This window comes from Mauremys reevesii, unplaced genomic scaffold, assembly GCF_016161935.1.
Source record: "Mauremys reevesii isolate NIE-2019 unplaced genomic scaffold, ASM1616193v1 Contig8, whole genome shotgun sequence".
NCBI classification, from domain to species: Eukaryota; Metazoa; Chordata; order Testudines; family Geoemydidae; genus Mauremys; species Mauremys reevesii.
The window spans coordinates 56,450-76,432 of NW_024100895.1; the positions used below are offsets into that span (position 1 = coordinate 56,450).

General features: G+C 63.7%; 1 protein-coding gene across 1 annotated transcript in view; it reads left to right on the plus strand.

Moving 5' to 3' along the window:
* Positions 1 to 15,599, plus strand: part of LOC120394804 (collagen alpha-2(XI) chain-like) — a 53,528-nt gene extending 37,929 nt beyond the window's left edge. Inside the window, exons 43-54 of the mRNA XM_039518952.1 lie at positions 236 to 343; positions 1,658 to 1,711; positions 1,804 to 1,857; positions 2,356 to 2,463; positions 3,106 to 3,152; positions 5,985 to 6,027; positions 6,125 to 6,178; positions 6,741 to 7,011; positions 7,535 to 7,647; positions 8,021 to 8,089; positions 9,367 to 9,600; positions 13,962 to 15,599. Of these exons, the coding sequence (XP_039374886.1) occupies positions 236 to 343; positions 1,658 to 1,711; positions 1,804 to 1,857; positions 2,356 to 2,463; positions 3,106 to 3,152; positions 5,985 to 6,027; positions 6,125 to 6,178; positions 6,741 to 7,011; positions 7,535 to 7,647; positions 8,021 to 8,089; positions 9,367 to 9,600; positions 13,962 to 14,108 (1,302 nt within the window). The 3' untranslated portion in view covers positions 14,109 to 15,599. The remainder of the gene's footprint in view (positions 1 to 235; positions 344 to 1,657; positions 1,712 to 1,803; positions 1,858 to 2,355; positions 2,464 to 3,105; positions 3,153 to 5,984; positions 6,028 to 6,124; positions 6,179 to 6,740; positions 7,012 to 7,534; positions 7,648 to 8,020; positions 8,090 to 9,366; positions 9,601 to 13,961) is intronic.
* The last annotated feature ends 4,384 nt before the right edge of the window (positions 15,600 to 19,983 follow it).

Here is a 19,983-nt window from a genome sequence, read left to right on the forward strand (position 1 = left end):
GACGAGGCACGGCTGCGTCTGTCCCAGGGCCCAGGCTGGGAGCTCCCGGTGCAGCCAGCCAGGCCGCGGCCCGGCCTCACCAAGGGCTCCTGACCCATGATGCACTGGGGTCGGTGTGACGGGGAGCCCCAGGATGGCCTCTGACCTCAACGGGGCGCGGTGACGCCAAGGAGCCCCCCCACAGCTGTGACCGTGTTGCCCATCCCCGAGCTCACCCTGCCCCTCCGTCCCCCAGGGCGAGCCAGGAGCCGTGGGACCCCCTGGCAAGACCGGCCCCGTGGGGCCCCAGGGACTGGCCGGCAAGCAGGGGCCTGACGGGCTGAGAGGCATCCCTGGCTCAGTGGTAAGTGACAGCCAGTGCACGCCAGCAGGACGCCTGGGTTCTGTCCTGGCTCTGCGGGGGAGTGGGAGCCAGTGGGTTAGAACAGGGGGGCTGGGAGCCAGGACTCCTGGGTTCTATCCCCAGCTCTGGGGGGGGGGAGTGGGGGCTGGTGGTCAGAGCATGAGGGATGGGAGCCAGGACTCCTGGGTTCTGTCCCAGCTCTGGGAGGATGGGGCTGGTGGGTTAGAGCAGGGGGCGGGGAGCCAGGACTCCTGGGTTCTCTCCCAGCTCTGGGAGGGGCTGGGGGCTGGTGGGTTAGAGCGTGGGGGGGGGGGCTGGGAGCCAGGACTCCTGGGTTCTCTCCAAGCTCCGGGAGGGGAGGGGATGGGGGCTGGTGGGTTAGAGCAGGGGGGGCTGGGAGCCAGGACTCCTGGGTTCTCTCCCAGCTCTGGGAGGGGATGGGGGCTGGTGGATAGAGCAGGTTCTGCCCCAGCTCTGGGAGGGGGTGAGGTGTCCCCAGCTCAGCAGTCCACGCTTGTATTTCCCTGCCTGCTGATGGGTCCCTGAGCCCCAGACACACAGGGGCTGGGTCTGGGGCTGGTCTCAGCTGCCCCCGCTGTGAATCCAGAACAGCCCTTCCCCAATGCCAGTGGGCTGAGAGTGGAGCTCTGCCCCCTGCAGGCCTGTCCAGAGCGGTCAATGCCTGAGACCCACTGTCTCCGACTGGGGAGCCCCAGAGGGGTGGGGTGCAGGACCCACTGCCTCCGACTGGGGAGCCCCAGAGGGGTGGGGTGCAGGACCCACTGCCTCCAGGCTGGGGAGCCCCAGAGGGGTGGGGTGCAGGCCCCACTGCCTCCGACTGGGGAGCCCCAGAGGGGTGGGGTGCAGGACCCACTGCCTCCAGGCTGGGGAGCCCCAGAGGGGTGGGGTGCAGGACCCACTGCCTCCGACTGGGGAGCCCCAGAGGGGTGGGGTGCAGGACCCTCTGCCTCTAGGCTGAGAGCCCCAGAGGGGTGGGGTGCAGGACCCACTGCCTCCGACTGGGGAGCCCCAGAGGGGTGGGGTGCAGGACCCTCTGCCTCTAGGCTGAGAGCCCCAGAGCAGGGGGTGGGGTGCAGGACCCACTGCCTCCAGGCTGGGGAGCCCCATAGCAGGGTGGGGTGCAGGACCCACTGTCTCCGACTGGGGAGCCCCAGAGGGGTGGGGTGCAGGACCCACTGCCTCCAGGCTGGGAGCCCCAGAGCAGGGCGGGGCCTCGGGCTGGGCTGTGGGGGGCAGCCCCAGGGCATGGTCGGGGCAGCATTTAGTGCTAACTCTCCCCTCCATCCCCTGCAGGGAGAACAAGGCAAGCCGGGGGCGACGGGCCAGACGGGCCCCCCTGGACCTGTGGTGAGTGTGACTCCGCCCTCCCCTGCGACGGAGCCCCCCCTCCCCGCTCCCCCCCCTCCCTGGCTAACCGCTCTGCTTGTGTCTCCCCGCAGGGCCCCCCGGGGCTGCCCGGCCTCAAAGGGGACTCCGGACCCAAAGGAGAGAAGGTGAGCGGGGGGCACACGGGGGGTGCACGGCCTGTGTGTGAACACACACAACACACCCGTAGGTGCGGGGGGGGGAATGATACACGCCCCGTGCACTAGTGTTCACCAGCATGTGCCACGTGGCGCCAGCCCATGCCACGCAGTGCCAGGGAACATGCCAGCACACACGTGCTACACAGTGCGGGTGAATGCACCGGGAGACGGGAACGCCCACGACACGCGCATCACGAGCGTGGCACAAGGGATACACAAGTCTGTGTGAACCAGACACGTCAGCACAACCGCCTGCGAGTATCCCTGGGGTGCACGTCCCACAGCCCGCACAAGGGGCACGAGGGGGTGTGAGCACCCAGGGCAGAGACCCCTCCCCACACGCTGTCCGTACTCACACGCCCACCCCCAGCATGCAGCCCGTCTGCCTGTCTGTCCGTCCGACACCCAGCCCTCGATGCCGCCCCCCTTCTGTCTGTCCTGCACTGACCACTGTGTCTTTCCCAGGGCCACCCCGGTCTGATCGGCCTGATCGGGCCCCCGGGCGAGCAGGGAGAGAAAGGGGACCGGGGCCTGCCTGGCCCGCAGGGCTCCCTGGGGTCCAAAGGAGAGACCGTGAGTATTGGGGGAGGGGGAGTTCTTCACCGCCAGACCCCCTGCCAGAGACCCCTGCCATGTGGGGAGCAGTGGGAGCTTGGGGGGCCAGGGGCCAGGACTCCTGGGTTCTCTCCCCGGCTCTGGGAGGGGAGTGGGGTCCAGTGGGTTAGAGCAGGGGAGACTGGGAGCCAGGACTCCTGGGTTCTCTCCCCGGCTCTGGGAGGGGAGTGGGGGCTGGTGGGTCAGAGCAGGGGGAGCTGGGGTCCAGGACTCCTGGGGTCGATCCTGGCTCTAGGAGGGGAGTGGGGGCTGGTGGATAAAGCAGGGGCTGGGGGCCAGGTCTCCTGGGTTCTCTCCTGGCTCTGGGAGGGGAGTGGGGGCTGGTGGATAGAGCAGGAGCTGGGAGCCAGGACTCCTGGGTTCTATCCCTGGCTCTGAGGGGTAAGAGCAGAGGGGATGGGAGCCAGGACTCCTGGGTTCTAATCACTGCTCTGAGGGTGGGGGTGGGGATGGTGAGCAGGGCTTCCCAGGGAGGAGGCTGCGTTGGACCCAGGGCAGATAGGGGGCAAACATGGGAGTCCTTGTGAGGTCTGGGGTGCGAGGGGTTAATTGGGGTGCTCCTGTTGTCATGCTAATTCCGCTCTGTTCTTGCCCCTGCAGGGGATCCCTGGTGCTACCGGCCCCATCGGCCCCGCCGGGCCCCCGGGACTTCCTGTGAGTGACCTTTGACCTCCCCCAGTGCTGCTTGTGGGTCTGGGTCTCACCCCATGGCCCCTGTATCTGAGCATCACCTGTAATGGGCCCTGTTTTGTCATCTGCTCCTCACCCTTGTGTCTGGGCATCCCCTGTAACGTGCCCGTGTCACTACGGGGTGCGCTCCAGACTGGGGCAGGGGCTGTGTCACTGCTGCCCGGTATCCTGGGGAGCCCTGCGGTGCCTTGCTGCTGGAGCTCCCAGCCTGGACCCCCTACAGCCCCCCCAGCATGTTCCCCCCGAGGGCTGGGTACAGACAACACCTGCCAGCCACGCCCGGGTCACGCCCGGCCCCACCAGCCTGGGTTAGTGCTGCAGGGTGACCCCAGCCCGCCCCAGGCTGCCCCCCAGGCCTGTGTTCTGCACTGCCAGCCCTCTCCTGGCCAGGCCGATAGGGGATCTCATATAGCCGGTAGCCCCACAGGTGGCGTTACCCACACAGCTCGCAGCCCGGGATTAGGGTCGAGCTTCGTTCACTACAGAGTGGCAGGTGGTCAGTGGGTCCCGGTGACAAGGCGTCGAGGTCAGACAGTCACAGGGAGAATAAAGATAAAACGTTGCCCAGAACAAACCCTAAGGGGCCGGGCGGGGTCCCAGGCGTAGTCCCTAATGTCAGGGAGTCCCCGGGCGATGCTCTGGAACTGCTCCCCACCGAGCCAGGCAGGACTCTGGGGAGCCTCCTCTCCCTCGGAGCAGCCTGTCTGCAGGGCAAGAAGCTCCCACGGCTTCACCTTCTGGGTCTCTCCTGGGAGCATTCAGCCTCCTCTGCCCCTCCGTGCGCTTCCCACAGCGAGTCCCCCCAGGTGGGGTCCTGGGGGGCCACAGGGTCCTGCCCCCCCACTGCACAGTCAGACGTGACTCTCAGCCAGCCAGTAACACAGAGGTTTATTTGATGACAGGAACAGGGGCTAACACAGAGCTTGTAGGCACAGAGAACCGGCCCCCTCAGCCGGGTCCATTCTGGGGGGCAGTGAGCCAGACCCCCACGTCTGCACTTCACTCCTTGTCCCCAGCCAGCTCCAGACTAACCACCCCCTCCAGCCCCTCCCCTGCTCCAGCCCCTCCTTTCCTGGGCCAGGGGGTCACCTGATCTCTTTGTCTTCAACACCTTCAGTTGGCACCTTTGCAGGGGAGGGGCCCGGCCCTCAGTTGCTAGGAGACAGTGTCAGGCATTTAGGTGCACTGGCCCCTTCCTCTGCAGCAATCACACCCCCTGATCCCACCACCTGGATATTAAGCACTGCAGAGGGGACACTGAGGCACCAACACCGTATTCAGAGCAAACATTAAGAACATTCCCACTTCGTCACACCTAACTGCTGGTCATGCGCTGGGTCGGGGCCTGTCCCCGGAGGCCGACGGCCGGTTTCTTGTGTCCTCAGAAGCGAAAGAACTGGGCGGGGAGTGAGAGCGTGGGGTGTCCACCCCCCTTGGATAGCTCAGCCCCTGGGACATGCCAGTGCACTCCCGAGGGGACCCCCAGATAACGCTCTGTCCCCCAGGGGACCCCTAGATAACGCTCTGTCCCCCAGAGCGAGGGGACCCCTAGATAACGCTCTGACCCCCAGGGGACCCCCAGATAACGCTCTGTCCCCCAGAGTGAGGGGACCCCTAGATAACGCTCTGACCCCCAGGGGACCCCCAGATAACGCTCTGTCCCCCAGAGCGAGGGGACCCCTAGATAACGCTCTGACCCCCAGGGGACCCCTAGATAATGCTCTGTCCCCAGGCGAGGGGACCCCAGATAACGCTCTGTCCCCCAGGGGACCCCAGCTAACGCTCTGTCCCCCCGAGCGAGGGGACCCCTAGATAACGCTCTGACCCCCAGGGGACCCCCAGATAACGCTCTGTCCCCCAGAGCGAGGGGACCCCTAGATAACGCTCTGACCCCCAGGGGACCCCCAGATAACGCTCTGTCCCCCAGAGCGAGGGGACCCCCAGATAACGCTCTGTCCCCCAGGGGACCCCCAGATAACGCTCTGTCCCCCAGAGCGAGGGGACCCCTAGATAACGCTCTGACCCCCAGGGGACCCCCAGATAACGCTCTGTCCCCCAGAGCGAGGGGACCCCTAGATAACGCTCTGACCCCCAGGGGACCCCCAGATAACGCTCTGTCCCCCAGAGCGAGGGGACCCCTAGATAACGCTCTGACCCCCAGGGGACCCCTAGATAATGCTCTGTCCCCCAGAGCGAGGGGACCCCTAGATAACGCTCTGTCCCCCAGGGGACCCCCAGATAACGCTCTGTCCCCCAGGGGACCCCTAGATAACGCTCTGTCCCCCAGAGCGAGGGGTCGTGGAGTCAGGGGGGCGGGTGTGCTGAGCTCAGGGCACGTTGACACTGGGGAGCTCTCCTGTCGGCGGAGTTAATCCACCTCCCCGAGGGGCCGGCGCTGTGTCGGCGGGCGGAGCTCTCCCACAGCAGGTGGGTGTAGCTGCCTCACTCGGGGGTGGATTAGTCACAGCCCCGAGCGACGTGGTTACACCGATACAGTCTGCAGTGTAGCCCTGGCCTCAGACCTGGTCCTGCCCCGGCCCCGTGCCAGAGCGCGGCCGCTTGCTGGGTGCAGTGCCTGGCTGGACGCGGGCCCTTGCGCCTCCCCAGACCTGTCAGTCGTGATTGCAGCGTGTCCGTGACGTGTGTACGACGTGGCTGCGTGGGGCCCCGTGAGCTCACGGAGGAGCCAGTCACAGGGTGCATCCCGTCACACCGCCCCTCCCCCGGCCTGAGGTCTGCCAGCTCCCCCCACCCCCCGCCCCCCGGGTCTCGGATTGTCCTGTCGTTGCTTTGCCGGGCACGGCCGGTCCCAAGGGTGCAAAGGGAGCCACGGTAAGAGCTGTCCCGGGTGCCCCTGCAGGGGGTGCCCTGCTGCCCCCCACCCCGTCACCCCGGCAGGCAGCTGACGGCTCTGTTCTCTCCCCACCAGGGACAAGCCGGCCCCAAGGGTGAGCGAGGTGTCCCCGGCCCCCCCGGACACCCGGTGAGTGACCCCCCCACCCTGCTTCCCTTCGACCTGCTCCCTCGGACCGTCCGTTCCCCGCGCTGCGGCTGCTCCCCCCGTCCCCCCATCCCTCGCTCGCAGTGTCGTCCCCCTTCCCGGCTCGGTTACTTACCCGGCTGTCTGCCCCGCCCTGCCCCCTTCCTTCCCTGCCCTGCCCTCTTCCCTGCCCTGCCCCCATCCCTCTCTGCCCTTCCCCGGTCCCCCATCCCTCGCTGCAGCGTCATCCCCTTCCCGGCTCGGTTACTTACCCGGCTGTCTGCCCGCCCTGCCCCCTTCCCTCACTGCCCTGCCCTGGTTCCCCATCCCTCGCTCACACCATCGTCCCCCTTCCCGGCTCAGTTACTTACCCTGCACCCTGACCTCCTGGCCCACCCCACCCTGCCCTCTGTCCTCCCGATCACCTTCCCTCCCTGCCCCTCCTACCCCACTCTTCCCCCGGCCCCCCTGACCCTTCCATCCCAGCCCCAAACTGTCCCAGCCCTGCCCCTGCCCACCCCCCCCCCCCCACCCCAGCCCCACTGACGGTGCTGTGCCGGCGCAGGGCCCCCCCGGGGAGGTGATCCAGCCGCTGCCCATCCAGCTGCCCAGGAAGAGCAAGCGGTCGATCGACGCCAGCCAGCTGGTGGGCGAGGACGGGGAGGGGCTGGCGGCGGACGGGGCCCACGGCCACGCGGGCGGCATGGACGAGATCTTCGGCTCCCTCAGCGCCCTCAAGCGGGAGATCGAGCAGATGAAGCACCCGATGGGCACCCAGGACAACCCGGCCCGCACCTGCCAGGACCTGCGGCTCTGCCACCCCGACCTGCCCGACGGTGAGCGCTGGGCCGGGCTGGATGGGAGACGGGGCAGCGCTGGGGGCTGGGCGGCATGGGGGGGGGCAGCAGGGGGCTCTGCCCGGGCAGTCAGGGCTCCCCATGGCCCCAGGGCGGTGCTAGGGGCTGGGCTGCAGGGGGGGGCAGCAGGGGGCTCTGCCCAGGCAGTCGGGGCTCCCCATGGGCCCAGGGCGGCGCTAGGGGCTGGGCTGCGGGGGCAGCAGGGGGCTCTGCCCGGGCCGTCAGGGCTCCCCATGGCCCCAGGGCGGCGCTAGGGGCTGGGCTGCAGGGGGTGGGGCGGGGGGGGCCGCAGGGGGCTCTGCCCGGGCAGTCAGGGCTCCCCATGGTCCCAGGGCGGCGCTGGGGGCTGGGCTGCAGGGGGGGGCAGCAGGGGGCTCTGCCCGGGCAGTCAGGGCTCCCCATGGCCCCAGGGCGGCGCTAGGGGGCCGTGCTGCTGGGGTGGGTCGGAGGTGTGGGGGGGACGAAGAAGATTCTTTGTGCACTGACCCCCCCCCGCCCCCAGGCGAGTACTGGATCGACCCCAACGAGGGCTGCTCCCGGGACTCCTTCAAGGTGCATTGCGACTTCACGGCTGGCGGGGAGACCTGCCTCTTCCCCACCAAAGAGACGCAGAAGGTGAGTGTGATGGGGGTGGGGGCTAGGGGCCAGGACTCCTGGGTTCTCTCCCTGGCTCTGGGAGGGGAGTGGAGGCTGGTGGGTTAGAGCAGGGGGGCTGGGGGCCAAGACTCCTGGGTTCTCTCCCTGGCTCTGGGATGGGAGTGGGGGCTGGTGGGTTAGAGCGGGGGCTGGGAGCCAGGACTCCTGGGTTCTTTCCTGTTATAACAGCCCCAAGCGGCCGCTGTCTGGTTTTGGCACTAGAGCAGCTGTGGCTGGCTGAAGGGAGGATTTAGCCCCAGCCTCGCCCCCGGCTCCCAGCCAGGCTCAGCGCGTTTGGGGCACCCCCAGGTGCAGCCCCCCTGAGCCTGTCTCTCCTGGTCTCCCCCACCAGGTCCAGATGTCTGTGTGGCAGGAGGAGAAGCCCCCGCGCTGGTTCAGCCAGTTCCGGGAAGGAAGGAAGGTGAGAGCCGGGCAGGGCGGCCGGTGGGGGTGTCCTGGGCTTGGTGTGACACCACCAGGGTCACCCTGACAGCTGGCCTGGTCCTGGGATCCTGCACCCCGATAATACAGCTCATGCCCCCCGTACACGGCCCTGGCACCTCTGAATGAGCCCCAGAGATAGGCCCCGCCTGAGCGCAGGGCCAGCTCCAGACCCAGCACGCCAAGCGCGTGCTTGGGGCGGCATGCTGCGGGGGGCGCTCTGCCGGTCGCCGGGAGGGCGGCAGGCGGCTCCGGTGGACCTCCCGCAGACGTGCCTGCGGAGGGTCCGCTGGTCCCGCAGCTTTGGTGGAGCATCCGCAGGCACGGAGCCGCGGGACCGGCGACCAGCAGAGCGCCCCCTGCGGCGTGTCGCCGTGCTTGGGGCGGCGAAATTGCTAGAGCCGCCTCTGCCTGAGCGTGTGTGTGTGTGTGTGTGTGTGTGTGTGTGCAGATACCTCCTGTACCCCCCAGCTCCAACACTGACTCCCTGCTGACACCTGGGGTCTGCAAGGGGGTCTCCAGTGACCGTACCCCACCTCCAGCTAACGTCCATCCATCCAACCTTCCACCTCCTCTGTCATTCACCCCCCGGAATCCTCCTCCGTGCCCAGGCCTGAGGGTGCCTCTCTCTGGCCCCAGACTCTCCTCGATCTGACCCATCCCTGGACCCACCTGGAGTCTTGTCTACCCTGCTAGTCGCCCATCTGATGTCTGTCCAGCCCTGAGTCCCTCTGTCTGCGGCGTGGCAGATCCACCCCAGAGAAACCCGTCTGGGGCTCTGTTCGTGCCCCTTGGGGTGACCAGACAGCGAGTGTGAGACATCGGGACGGGACGGGGGGTAATAGGAGACTATATAAAAAAAAGACCCAAAAATCGGGACTGTCCCTACAAAAGCGGGACATCTGGTCACCCTAATGCCCCCGTCCTCGGCTCTGTCCATCCCCTGTCCTCCGCTCTGCCCATCCGTCTGTCTCCGGCTCTGTCCATCCCCTGTCCTCGGCTCTGTCCATCCCCCGTCCTCCGCTCTGCCCATCCGTCTGTCTCCGGCTCTGTCCATCCCCCGTCCTCCACTCTGCCCATCCGTCTCCGGCTCTGTCCATCTCTCTCCCTACCTCTGGCGCCCTTCACCACAGAGCACAGACTCTGATCCCCACTGAGTGCCCCCCGGGCAGGGGCTCCCCACGCCTTGCCCCGAGTGGGGAGTGCGGGGGGTGGCCGCCACGTGCATCTCCCCCTAACGTGTCCCTGCCCCCCCAGTTCTCGTACGTGGACGCGGACGGGCGCCCGGTGGGCGCGGTGCAGCTCACCTTCCTGCGGCTGCTCAGCGTGGCTGCCCGGCAGAACTTCACCTACCACTGCCAGCGCTCGGTGGCCTGGCGCAGCGCCGCCTCCGGGGGCCACCAGCGCGCCCTCCGCCTCCGGGGCGCCAACGAGGAGGACATGAGCTACGACAACAGCCCCTACATCACGGCCCTCACCGACGGCTGCGCGGTGAGCGGGGCCGGGGCGGGGAGCCGGGGGAGGGACAGGCTGGGATGGGGGGGCGAAGGGCGAGACGGGAGCATGTGGAGGTCTGGGGAGGGACAGATACACTGGATGGAGGCGCTGGGAGGGAGGGATGTGTGACGCACCCCATAGTGCGTTATAGAAATATGCTTATGAATGTAAATATGACATAACTGGGATACGTTTATGCTACATAGGCCATGTCACAGGTCTATGCACAGGTTACGTTCTACGGAATGTTTTCATCCTATTCATATTCATGTATCATTTTTATATTGGAAGTTATGAGCGTTGGCTCGATGCTTCGATTTCAAGTGTTTGCTGTAGGAAGCACCTAAGGCAGATGTGATCAAGGAAGTGTGAGGGGTTATTGAAGTAATTGGAAGTACTTGGTTAACGATGGACCTTGACAGAGGCCAGTCCACATCTGAGCTTTCCTGGGAACGTTCCTGGAGAGAACTGAGTCATGCAGGGACATGTGACTTGCCCATGTGACTCCCAAACTCCAGCTTGTAGAGGGGATTCTACACAGGGGGAGGGAGGGGTTTAGACCCACAAGGAGACATTATGTAAAGCCTTGGGAGACCCCTCCATTTTGTCTTCAGCTGGCTCAAGGGAGAGCCTGTCCACCCCCCCAGGGTACCTGAAAGAAACTGGAACAAAGGACAGTAACGACCCCAACCCGTCACAGTGGCGTCACAAACAGGATCCGAACCTGTGCTGGGAAACCCCATTGGATTTCGAACACTGTGACGGGCTGGATCACAGAAACCCCTTGGGAACTGCCACCTGATGTGCTGAGACGGCCTCTGAGCCCGTTTTCCCTGCCAGCCTGGGGGTTCAGTGCCCTGCCTGGTTGCTCCAGACACGCCAGCCTGCTGCAAACACAGACCCAGGTCTGAACCACGTCCCCCACAAGCTGCAGGCTGAACTGAAAACAGCTTAAGACGTGCTCCTGTCTCCAGCACTCAGACCACTCCCAATGGGGTCTAAACCCAAATCAATCCGTCTTACTCTGTATAAAGCTTAGAATAGAACATGCAAGTCTGAGCCTAACACAGTCAGACAGTGAACACAGATAAAATCTCACCCTCAGAGAGGCTCCAATAAGCTTCTATCACAGACTGGAGACGCCTTCCTCGTCTGGGCCCGTCCTTTCCCCGGTACAGCCCTTGGTCCAGCTCAGGTGGTACCTAGGGGATTTCTCATGACTGGCAGCCCCCCTTTGTCCTGCTCCACCCCCTTTTATAGCTTTGGCACCAGGCGGGAATCCTTTGTCCCTCTCTGGGTCCCCACCCCTCCGTCTCCATGGAAAAGCACCAGGTTAAAGATGGATTCCAGTACCAGGTGACATGATCACATGTCGCTGTAAGACTTCATTGCCCACTTGCCAGCACACACGGATACAGGAAGATTTACAAGTAAACAGAGACGTCTGCAGTCAATTGTCCTCCTTAATGGGAGCCATCAAAATTCCAAGCCACCATTACTGGCCCATACTTTGCATAATTACAATAGGCCTCAGAGTTATATTTCATATTCCTAGTTTCAGATACAAGAGTGGTACATTTATACAAATAGGATGATCACACTCAGTAGATTATAAGCTTTGTAATGATCCCTTACAAGAGACCTTTTGCATGAAGCATATTCCAGTTACATCATAGTCACACTCATTAGCATATTTGCATAAAATCATATAGAGTATGGATATCCGGGAATGGGTGAATAGACAGTTGCAGGATGGAGGAGAGTGGATGGATACACTAGGAGGGAGGGATGGATGGATGGGGAGGGGTGGATCGATGGAGCAACGAATGGATACACTAGCAGGGAGGTTGGAAGGATGAAGGGAAGGATGGAGGGATGGATGGATGCACTAGTAGGGAGGCTGGAAGGATGGAGGGAAGGATGGATACACTAGGAGGGAGGCTGGAAGGATGGAGAGATGGATGGATACACTAGGAGGGAGGCTGGAAGGATGGAGAGATGGATGGATACACTAGGAGGGAGGCTGGAAGGATGGAGAGATGGATGGATACACTAGGAGGGAGGCTGGAAGGATGGAGGGAAGGATGGAGGGATAGATGGATACACTAGCAGGGAGGCTGGAAGGATGGAGAGATGGATGGATACACTAGGAGGGAGGCTGGAAGGATGGAGGGATGGATGGATACACTAGCAGGGAGGCTGGAAGGATGGAGGGAAGGATGGAGGGATTGATGGATACACTAGCAGGGAGGCTGGAAGGATGGAGAGATGGATGATACACTAGGAGGGAGGCTGGAAGGATGGAGGGAAGGATGGAGGGATTGATGGATACACTAGGAGGGAGGCTGGGAGGGTGGAGGGAAGGATGGAGGGATGGATGGATACACTAGGAGGGAGGCTGGAAGGATGGAGGGATTGATGGATACACTAGCAGGGAGGCTGGAAGGATGGAGAGATGGATGGATACACTAGGAGGGAGGCTGGGAGGATGGAGGGATGGATGGATACACTAGGAGGGAGGCTGGGAGGATGGAGGGATTGATGGATACACTAGCAGGGAGGCTGGAAGGATGGAGGGATGGATGGATACACTAGCAGGGAGGCTGGAAGGATGGAGGGAAGGATGGAGGGATTGATGGATACACTAGGAGGGAGGCTGGAAGGATGGAGGGATGGATGGATACACTAGCAGGGAGGCTGGAAGGATGGAGGGATAGATGGATACACTAGCAGGGAGGCTGGAAGGATGGAGGGATGGATGGATACACTAGGAGGGAGGCTGGGAGGATGGAGGGAAGGATGGAGGGATTGATGGATACACTAGGAGGGAGGCTGGGAGGGTGGAGGGAAGGATGGAGGGATGGATGGATACACTAGGAGGGAGGCTGGAAGGATGGAGGGATTGATGGATACACTAGCAGGGAGGCTGGAAGGATGGAGAGATGGATGGATACACTAGGAGGGAGGCTGGAAGGATGGAGGGATGGATGGAGGGATTGATGGATGCACTAGCAGGGAGGCTGGAAGGATGGAGAGATGGATGGATACACTAGGAGGGAGGCTGGGAGGATGGAGGGATGGATGGATACACTAGGAGGGAGGCTGGGAGGATGGAGGGATGGATGGATACACTAGCAGGGAGGCTGGAAGGATGGAGAGATGGATGGATACACTAGGAGGGAGGCTGGGAGGATGGAGGGATGGATGGATACACTAGCAGGGAGGCTGGAAGGATGGAGGGATTGATGGATACACTAGGAGGGAGGCTGGAAGGATGGAGGGATTGATGGATACACTAGGAGGGAGGCTGGAAGGATGGAGGGATTGATGGATACACTAGGAGGGAGGCTGGAAGGATGGAGAGATGGATGGATACACTAGCAGGGAGGCTGGAAGGATGGGGGGAAGGATGGAGGGAAGGATGGAGAGATGGATGGATACACTAGGAGGGAGGCTGGAAGGATGGAGGGATGGATGGATACACTAGCAGGGAGGCTGGAAGGATGGAGGGAAGGATGGAGGGATGGATGGAGCGATGGATGGATACACTAGGAGGGAGGCTGGAAGGGTGGAGGGAAGGATGGAGGGATGGATGGATACACTAAGAGGGAGGCTGGGAGGATGGAGGGATGGATGGAGGGAAGGATGGAGAGATGGATGGATACACTAAGAGGGAGGCTGGGAGGATGGAGGGATGGATGGATACACTAGGAGGGAGGCTGGAAGGATGGAGGGAAGGATGGAGGGAAGGATGGAGAGATGGATGGATACACTAAGAGGGAGGCTGGGAGGATGGAGGGATGGATGGATACACTAGGAGGGAGGCTGGAAGGATGGAGGGAAGGATGGAGGGATACACTAGGAGGGAGGCTGGAAGGATGGGGGGAAGGATGGAGCAATGGATGGATACACTAGGAGGGAGGCTGGGAGGATGGAGGGATGGATGGATACACTAGGAGGGAGGCTGGAAGGAAGGATGGAGGGATTGATGGATGCACTAGGAGGGAGGCTGGAAGGATGGAGGGAAGGATGGAGGGATTGATGGATACACTAGGAGGGAGGCTGGAAGGATGGAGGGATGGATGGATACACTAGCAGGGAGGCTGGAAGGATGGAGGGAAGGATGGATACACTAGGAGGGAGGCTGGAAGGATGGGGGGAAGGATGGAGCAATGGATGGATACACTAGCAGGGAGGCTGGATGACCAGACAGTTGGCGGGGACAGAGGGCAGGAACAGAGGGCAGAGCCCGGGTCGCTGTGGCGAGAGAGGCCCCCCGGGGAGCCCGTGGCAGGAACAGACCCTGGAGCCGTTGACCCCATGGCCTGACCCCCCCTCCGTCCCTCCCCCTGCAGCGGCGGAAGGGCCCGGACAGGACGGTGCTGGAGGTGAACACGCCCCGCGTGGAGCAGCTCCCCCTGCTGGACGCGCACTTCACGGACTTTGGGGAGCCCAACCAGAAGTTTGGGTTCGAGGTGGGACCCGTCTGTTTCCTGGGCTAAGACCAAGCCCCGTGAGCCCTGCCCTGGTCCCTGAGGGAATGTCCCAGCCTGGCCCAGGCCCCACCATCCCCCGAGCAGCGAAGCTACGGGACCTACCGGCCACCCGAGGGATGGACCTGCCACGACGACCCAAAGCCACTGAGACCGATGCACCCGGCGCCGTCTCCCGCTGGGACCAGGGACCGGAGAGAGACACCGAAGAGACGTCACTGCTTAGAGCCTCCTGTATTTTAACGTGTAGCGAGAGGACAGTTACACCCACGCGCTGGCTGGATCCCTCGGAGCCCCACAATCCTCCAGCCAGAGCTCCCAGAATGCCCAGCTACATCCCTCATTGCCTGTGGGCCATATTCCCCAGAGTGTCTCAGGGCTCACCCTCCATATCTCCCAGAGCCCCTCAGCTCTAACCCCAGACTGGAGCCACCCCGAAACGATGGACCCGGTACCCCAATTTCCCTCTGACTGGGGAGCAAAGCCATTAATGTCTAATGAACATTGTGAGAGAACCAGAGTTAATTAACGTCAGCAGGGCGGCCGGCTCCCCTGTGCCGGGCAGCATCGTGGATAGAGGACCTGGGTTAACCCCCGTGGGCTCCTGTCCCTGCTCCCCACAGTGCTGACACCTGTCACAGTGACCACAACCGTCATGCTTCAGGGCAGGTGCCAGCCTGCAGGGATGGGGTCAGGAGGAAACTTCCTCCTCACTGAGGGTTCGTTTAATTCCTGTTTTAGTCACCTCCTGCAGGGTCCCTGCCCCCCCCCCCCCGTACTAATTCACATTTCTTCTTCCTTTGCCATTAATCTCAGTGGGGTTCTCTGCTCCCCTCCCCCACTATGGTAATTAGTATTGATTTGTGAGGCTCCAACCCCTCCCCCACTGGACTAATTAATATCAAAGGAACAAAACATATTAATTAATATCAGTGGGGTGCCCCCCCTCCCCCTGGTACTAATTAGTGTTAATTGACATGGACAGGGCTCCATGGCCCTTCTCTGCCCTACCCGTGCTCTGTGCCTTCCCTGCGGTATCAGTTACAATAATGAACAAACCCTGTTAATTAACATCTCCCCAGGGCTCAGATCCCCCCACCCCCGGCTGTTTGCAAGGGATCGTTGCTCTGGGTGTATTTTAAAAGCCTTCACTGATCTCCCCCCCGTGGGAGAAGCCGAGGAGCGAAGAGACAGACGCTGGTTGGATTGTTTTATTTTAAATTAATTCTATTATTTAAGATGTGGAGACACACAGGGGTCTGGGCCCTGCCGCGGAGTTTGAATCCCACACGAGCCCAGCGCTCCGGCGACGCTGCCCGTCCTGCAGCTGGGGGCTGGGGGGGGGGGGGGATCCAATTGATTTTCTCGGGGCCACCGGACACACGTTTCACGGGGCGACTGTCTTGGCTTTTCGGGGTCTGACAGGCAGCGGGCGCCCCCGGTGCTGAGCCGGTGGCCGGTGGAAGGTTTGTAAGTAATGTTGGAAGTTGTGTTGTAATAGATCAGCTAGAATTTTGCTGCTTTTGGGGGGTTGTTATTTTTGGTTTCACACCCCCTCAGCTCCCCGCAACCTCCCCCTGGCCTGGCCCTGCCCAGGCGCTTTGCTCCACCCCGGGGCTTTTTCCGTTGCTTCTGTTTTCCTTCACCCCCACGATGAACAACCCCACGTGTGGATCCGCGGCCCCCTGCAAGGCCGGCCCGTGGCCTGCACCAGCCGCTGGCAGCTGGATTTTATCCCCGAGCCCAGCCCCGTTCACCGCCGCCCGGTGCGTCATGCAGCCAGTTACACAGGGGCGAGTGCTTTGCACCCCTTTTGTGCCAGCGAATCCCGTGCGGAGCTGGAACGCTGAGGCCGGCTCTGGTCCCGCAGAGCCGAGCGATGAGCCCCAAAGGGCTGCTGGGCCGGGCGGGGGCTCGAGCTGACCTAGAGGAGGCCGGCACGTAGCCCGTTTCCAGCCCCCAGCGGAGGGAGGGGCTGGGGCAGCCGCCCGCCGGCACAGAGCGGGGCAGAGACGTTCCTGAGTGTGGAGCAAGAGCCAGACACGTCTGCGGCCGGGACGCTCCTGTCGGGGGCCTGGCACAGGGATCCCGGAGACCCCGTCCCGCCTGGTGACAGGGACACGTGGAAACGACCACGTGAGGGCGAATCGGGCCCAGCTACTCAGCGGTGTAAATCAGCAACGCCCCCCCCTGAGGCAATGTTGGTTTGCACCCGGGGAGGAGCTGCCCCAGAGGGATCCACCCTCAGCCTGGCGTCCAGCGGGGGCCCTGGTGCTGCGTCAGACGGGTGTGAGGCCCAGGCAGGGCCCGCTGGGTATGTCAGAGCCAGGCAGCTACTACTGGAGTCCACACACAGACACCCACAGCTGACAAGACACACACACGCATCTCTCTGGTGTGGTCAGGCCCCAGGTTGTGGGGGACACGCCCGGCTGTGTCCCTGTCCCGGCACTGGGAGGAGCTGGACCGAGGTCCCAGGGGCTGAGAACGGTGGGGGAGGGGGACGCAGGCAGGTCACTAAGGGGCTAGAGGCCCTGATCCTGCGAACATGCCGAATGACGAGCTGGTGAGATGCCGCGTGTGCTGACGTGCTCTGCTGGTTTGGGGTCAAACTGAGCCCCCTCCATGCTACGTTCCCCCCCCCCCACGCCCCAGCAAGGGCCCCCCCAGCTGGGCCCCGGCTGCCCCATCGCTGTGGGGCTTGGTGCTCTCCAGCTCTCCAGTGCCGCCCCTTCCCCAGAGGCGGGCGGGGGGCACAGGGGTTCCCGGGAGGAGAGGGGCCGACCGGCCGAGGAGCTGGGCTCAGAGGGGGCCAGGCAGGTGCCCAACGCTGGTTGCGGTAGCAGCCCGGGGAGGGGCGTATTTAAGGGGTATGAAAAGTGACTGTTGATGGTCTCTGTGTTGGGGGGCTTTGGGCCTGGGGCCAGGGGATCCCCGGAATCACATGAGCCAGGGCTCTGGGGGGTGCAGTCCCAGGCCTCTGAAATGTCCCCCGGGTTCTGCTCAGCCAGCCTGGTCTCCTGCGTAACTTGGCCCTGGGGATTTCAGCCAGGATCCCTGCGTCCGGCCTCGCGCGGAGCTTGTCCTGACTGGCTGTACGTCCCGGCTACGCCCCAGGCTGGGCCCCCCAGACCGGCTGTGACTCGGCATCGCACCATCGGTCACTGCGGAGTGACCCCCGGCTGGGGACCCGTCCCTCCATAGCCAGTCCCTACAGCCACCTGGCACTGTCCTGGGACCCGGCCTGCCCCCTGCTCAGCCTGGCCCCACCAGAGCTCCCCCCCCCCATGGGCCCAGGGGACCCTGCCCTCTGTGACAGGTGTGGAGGTGGGGGAGCAGGGCTGTGTTTCCTCCTGGGGCCCCCCATGTGTCTCCTACCTGGGGGTGAGGGTCTGTTCCCTGGCAAATGCCCAGCTATAAAGACAAGACCTTGTGGTGGTTGGCAGCTGTTGCTGGGTGGGTGTGAGCTGGGTGGGCAGAGGGGAGAGCGCCTGACACCCGCCCCAGGGGGAGCAGCTGGTCTTGGCCGAGCCCCTGGATTCACCCCTCGGCTGCTCACCCCCCGTCCTGCTCTCTGGAGCCCCGTGGGGAGGCTGTCAGCTCTGGGATGGGATTCGCTATGGGTCTGTGCCGGGCTGGGACGGGGCAGGGGGTCCCTTGGGCTGGAGTCCCTGCAGGGAGCAGCATTTGCTGACGCCGTGGGGCCAGGGAGCGACCCGTGTCTGTCTCTGAGAGCATCACCAGGGGGCTCCGTTCACCCCCACAGCAGCACCCGCTCCATGGAGCTGGGGTGGGGGGCAGGAACATGCGGGGGGGGGGGGGCGGTGCCGGATGGGCTGGATTGCTTGGGAAGTGCCTCACCCATGAGGGAGGGGACGTGTCCCACAGACACCCCCCCCCCACACACACACACCCAGAACCCGCTCGCAGGGAAGCCGGCCGCACAGGGTCCGGCTTGGGCAGGGGTGTCTGTATCTGTGACTCACAGCCTGTCCCTCCGTCTGCACCCCGAGCCTGAGCACCCCCAAGCCCCCATCCTCAGCCAGGACCCCTCATTCTGCACCAGCCCCACTCCTCTGACTGAGCACCCCAGATGGACAGAGCCCCCATACTTGTCTCTAGCATGCAGGGAAGGGGGGGGGTTCTATGCTGGCTCTGGGACGGGAGTGGGGGCTGGTGGATCAGAGCAGGGGGGGGCCTGGGAGCCAGGACTCCTGGGTTCTCTCCCGGCTCTGGGACGGGCGTGGGAGCTGGTGGATCAGAGCACGGCGGGGAAGCCAGGACTCCTGGGTTCTCTCCCGGCTCTGTGGTTTCTGACAAGTCCCTTGCTCTCAGTGCCCCCCCTGTACTGTGGGGTGAGGACCCCGACCGGGGCTGCATTTCACTCGCAGTTTATTCCTCTCCAGTGCAGGTGGGGGGCTGGGCCAGCCCCCGGGTGCCAGCCAGGCTGCAGACCCGGGGGGTTTTGGGTGGAAAGTCCCTGGCACCGAAATAACGCCCACCCATGGGACCTGGTGTCTCACGAGGCTGGGCGGGGTTAGTGCCTCCGGGGCTTGGCCAGTGGCAGCGCGGCACCGACCCGGCATCACCGGGCGCTGGGCAGAGTCGGGCCGGGGAGCAGAGTGAGCTGGATGCTGCCGGGAATGGGGGGGGGAAGACTCAGAACCACCCCTGGGGGGGGAGTGAAACCAGGTGAGGGAAAGCAGGCGTCAGTCTGTCCCTCTGTCCACCCACAGGCAGACGGGGTGTGAAACGACGTGCAGCGTTAACCCCTTCTGGGTCGTGGGGCCGGAGAAACGTCTCCACTGGGCTGTGGGCAATTGCACAGGGACTTTCACGCTGACATCGGATTGACGGCCCTGGACTGCCAAGGCCCCATGGCCCGGCCCCGGCCCCCTAAGCCAGCCAGTCCCCTGCCCTGAGGCTGGATTAGAGCCCCCAGCCCCCAAAGGGCAGAGACCCCGTGTCCCATCCCCGACCCCCTGAGCCAGCCAGTCCCTCCCCCCCATCCCGGCCCTTCAATGCAGCCCCAGCGTCCATGATAGTTAAGCTGTGACACAGACTGTGGTTAGCACAGCGGCAGGTGGTGAATAGCGGGGGGCTGTAGAGGGGGGGCAGGAGCAGGGCCGGGATGGTCGGTGTGGGGCGCTGGAGAGGAGACTCCACGGCAGGGGGGGGCCCTTGGCCAGCAGTAGTAGCAGCAGGCCAGGCTCTGAGTCCCCTCGTCCTGTGTCCCCTCCCGCAGGAACAGCCCATGGGAGCAGCTGACAGGGAGCTCCCCACGGCCTCGTCTCCCTGCTCTCGGGGACGCTCCCCCACCAGGATCCCAGAGCTCATTGCACCCGATAGCACTGGGGCCAATTCCCCCCACAGAAATGCAGCCACCTCTGGGGTGGGGCCTGGCAGCTGGGAAACAGAACATGGCACTTTGGGACAGGAAGTGACGGAGACACCAGTACCCAAGGGGAGCAGTGGGGGGACGGGCCAGGGGAGCATTAATGGCCACATGGGGGCTTGGGCTGGGGTTGGAGTCTCCCCTGCAGCCCTGGGGCAGGTGACAGCGATAGAGCAGGGCTGGGCTGCGGGGAGGGGGAATGTGAGCACCCAGCCCACATAGCGCCCCAGAGGTTGTGGGATCCCCCATAGCTGGGACCCCACAGTCAACCCCCCAAGCAGGATGTGGGCTCTAATGGGGATGGGGCTCTGGTGTCGCTGGTGAGCCTCTGCACTCCTGGGGGTGTTGGTGTCACTAGGCATAAATCTAGGTAACTCGGGAGGATGGCTTTGGGCCTATGTGACCCAAAGTACCTTTATGTAAAGTGCTTTTGTTAGCCTTGCTAAACTTTTGTAACCTTTTGTGTTATGTGCTAATTACTGGCAGCTG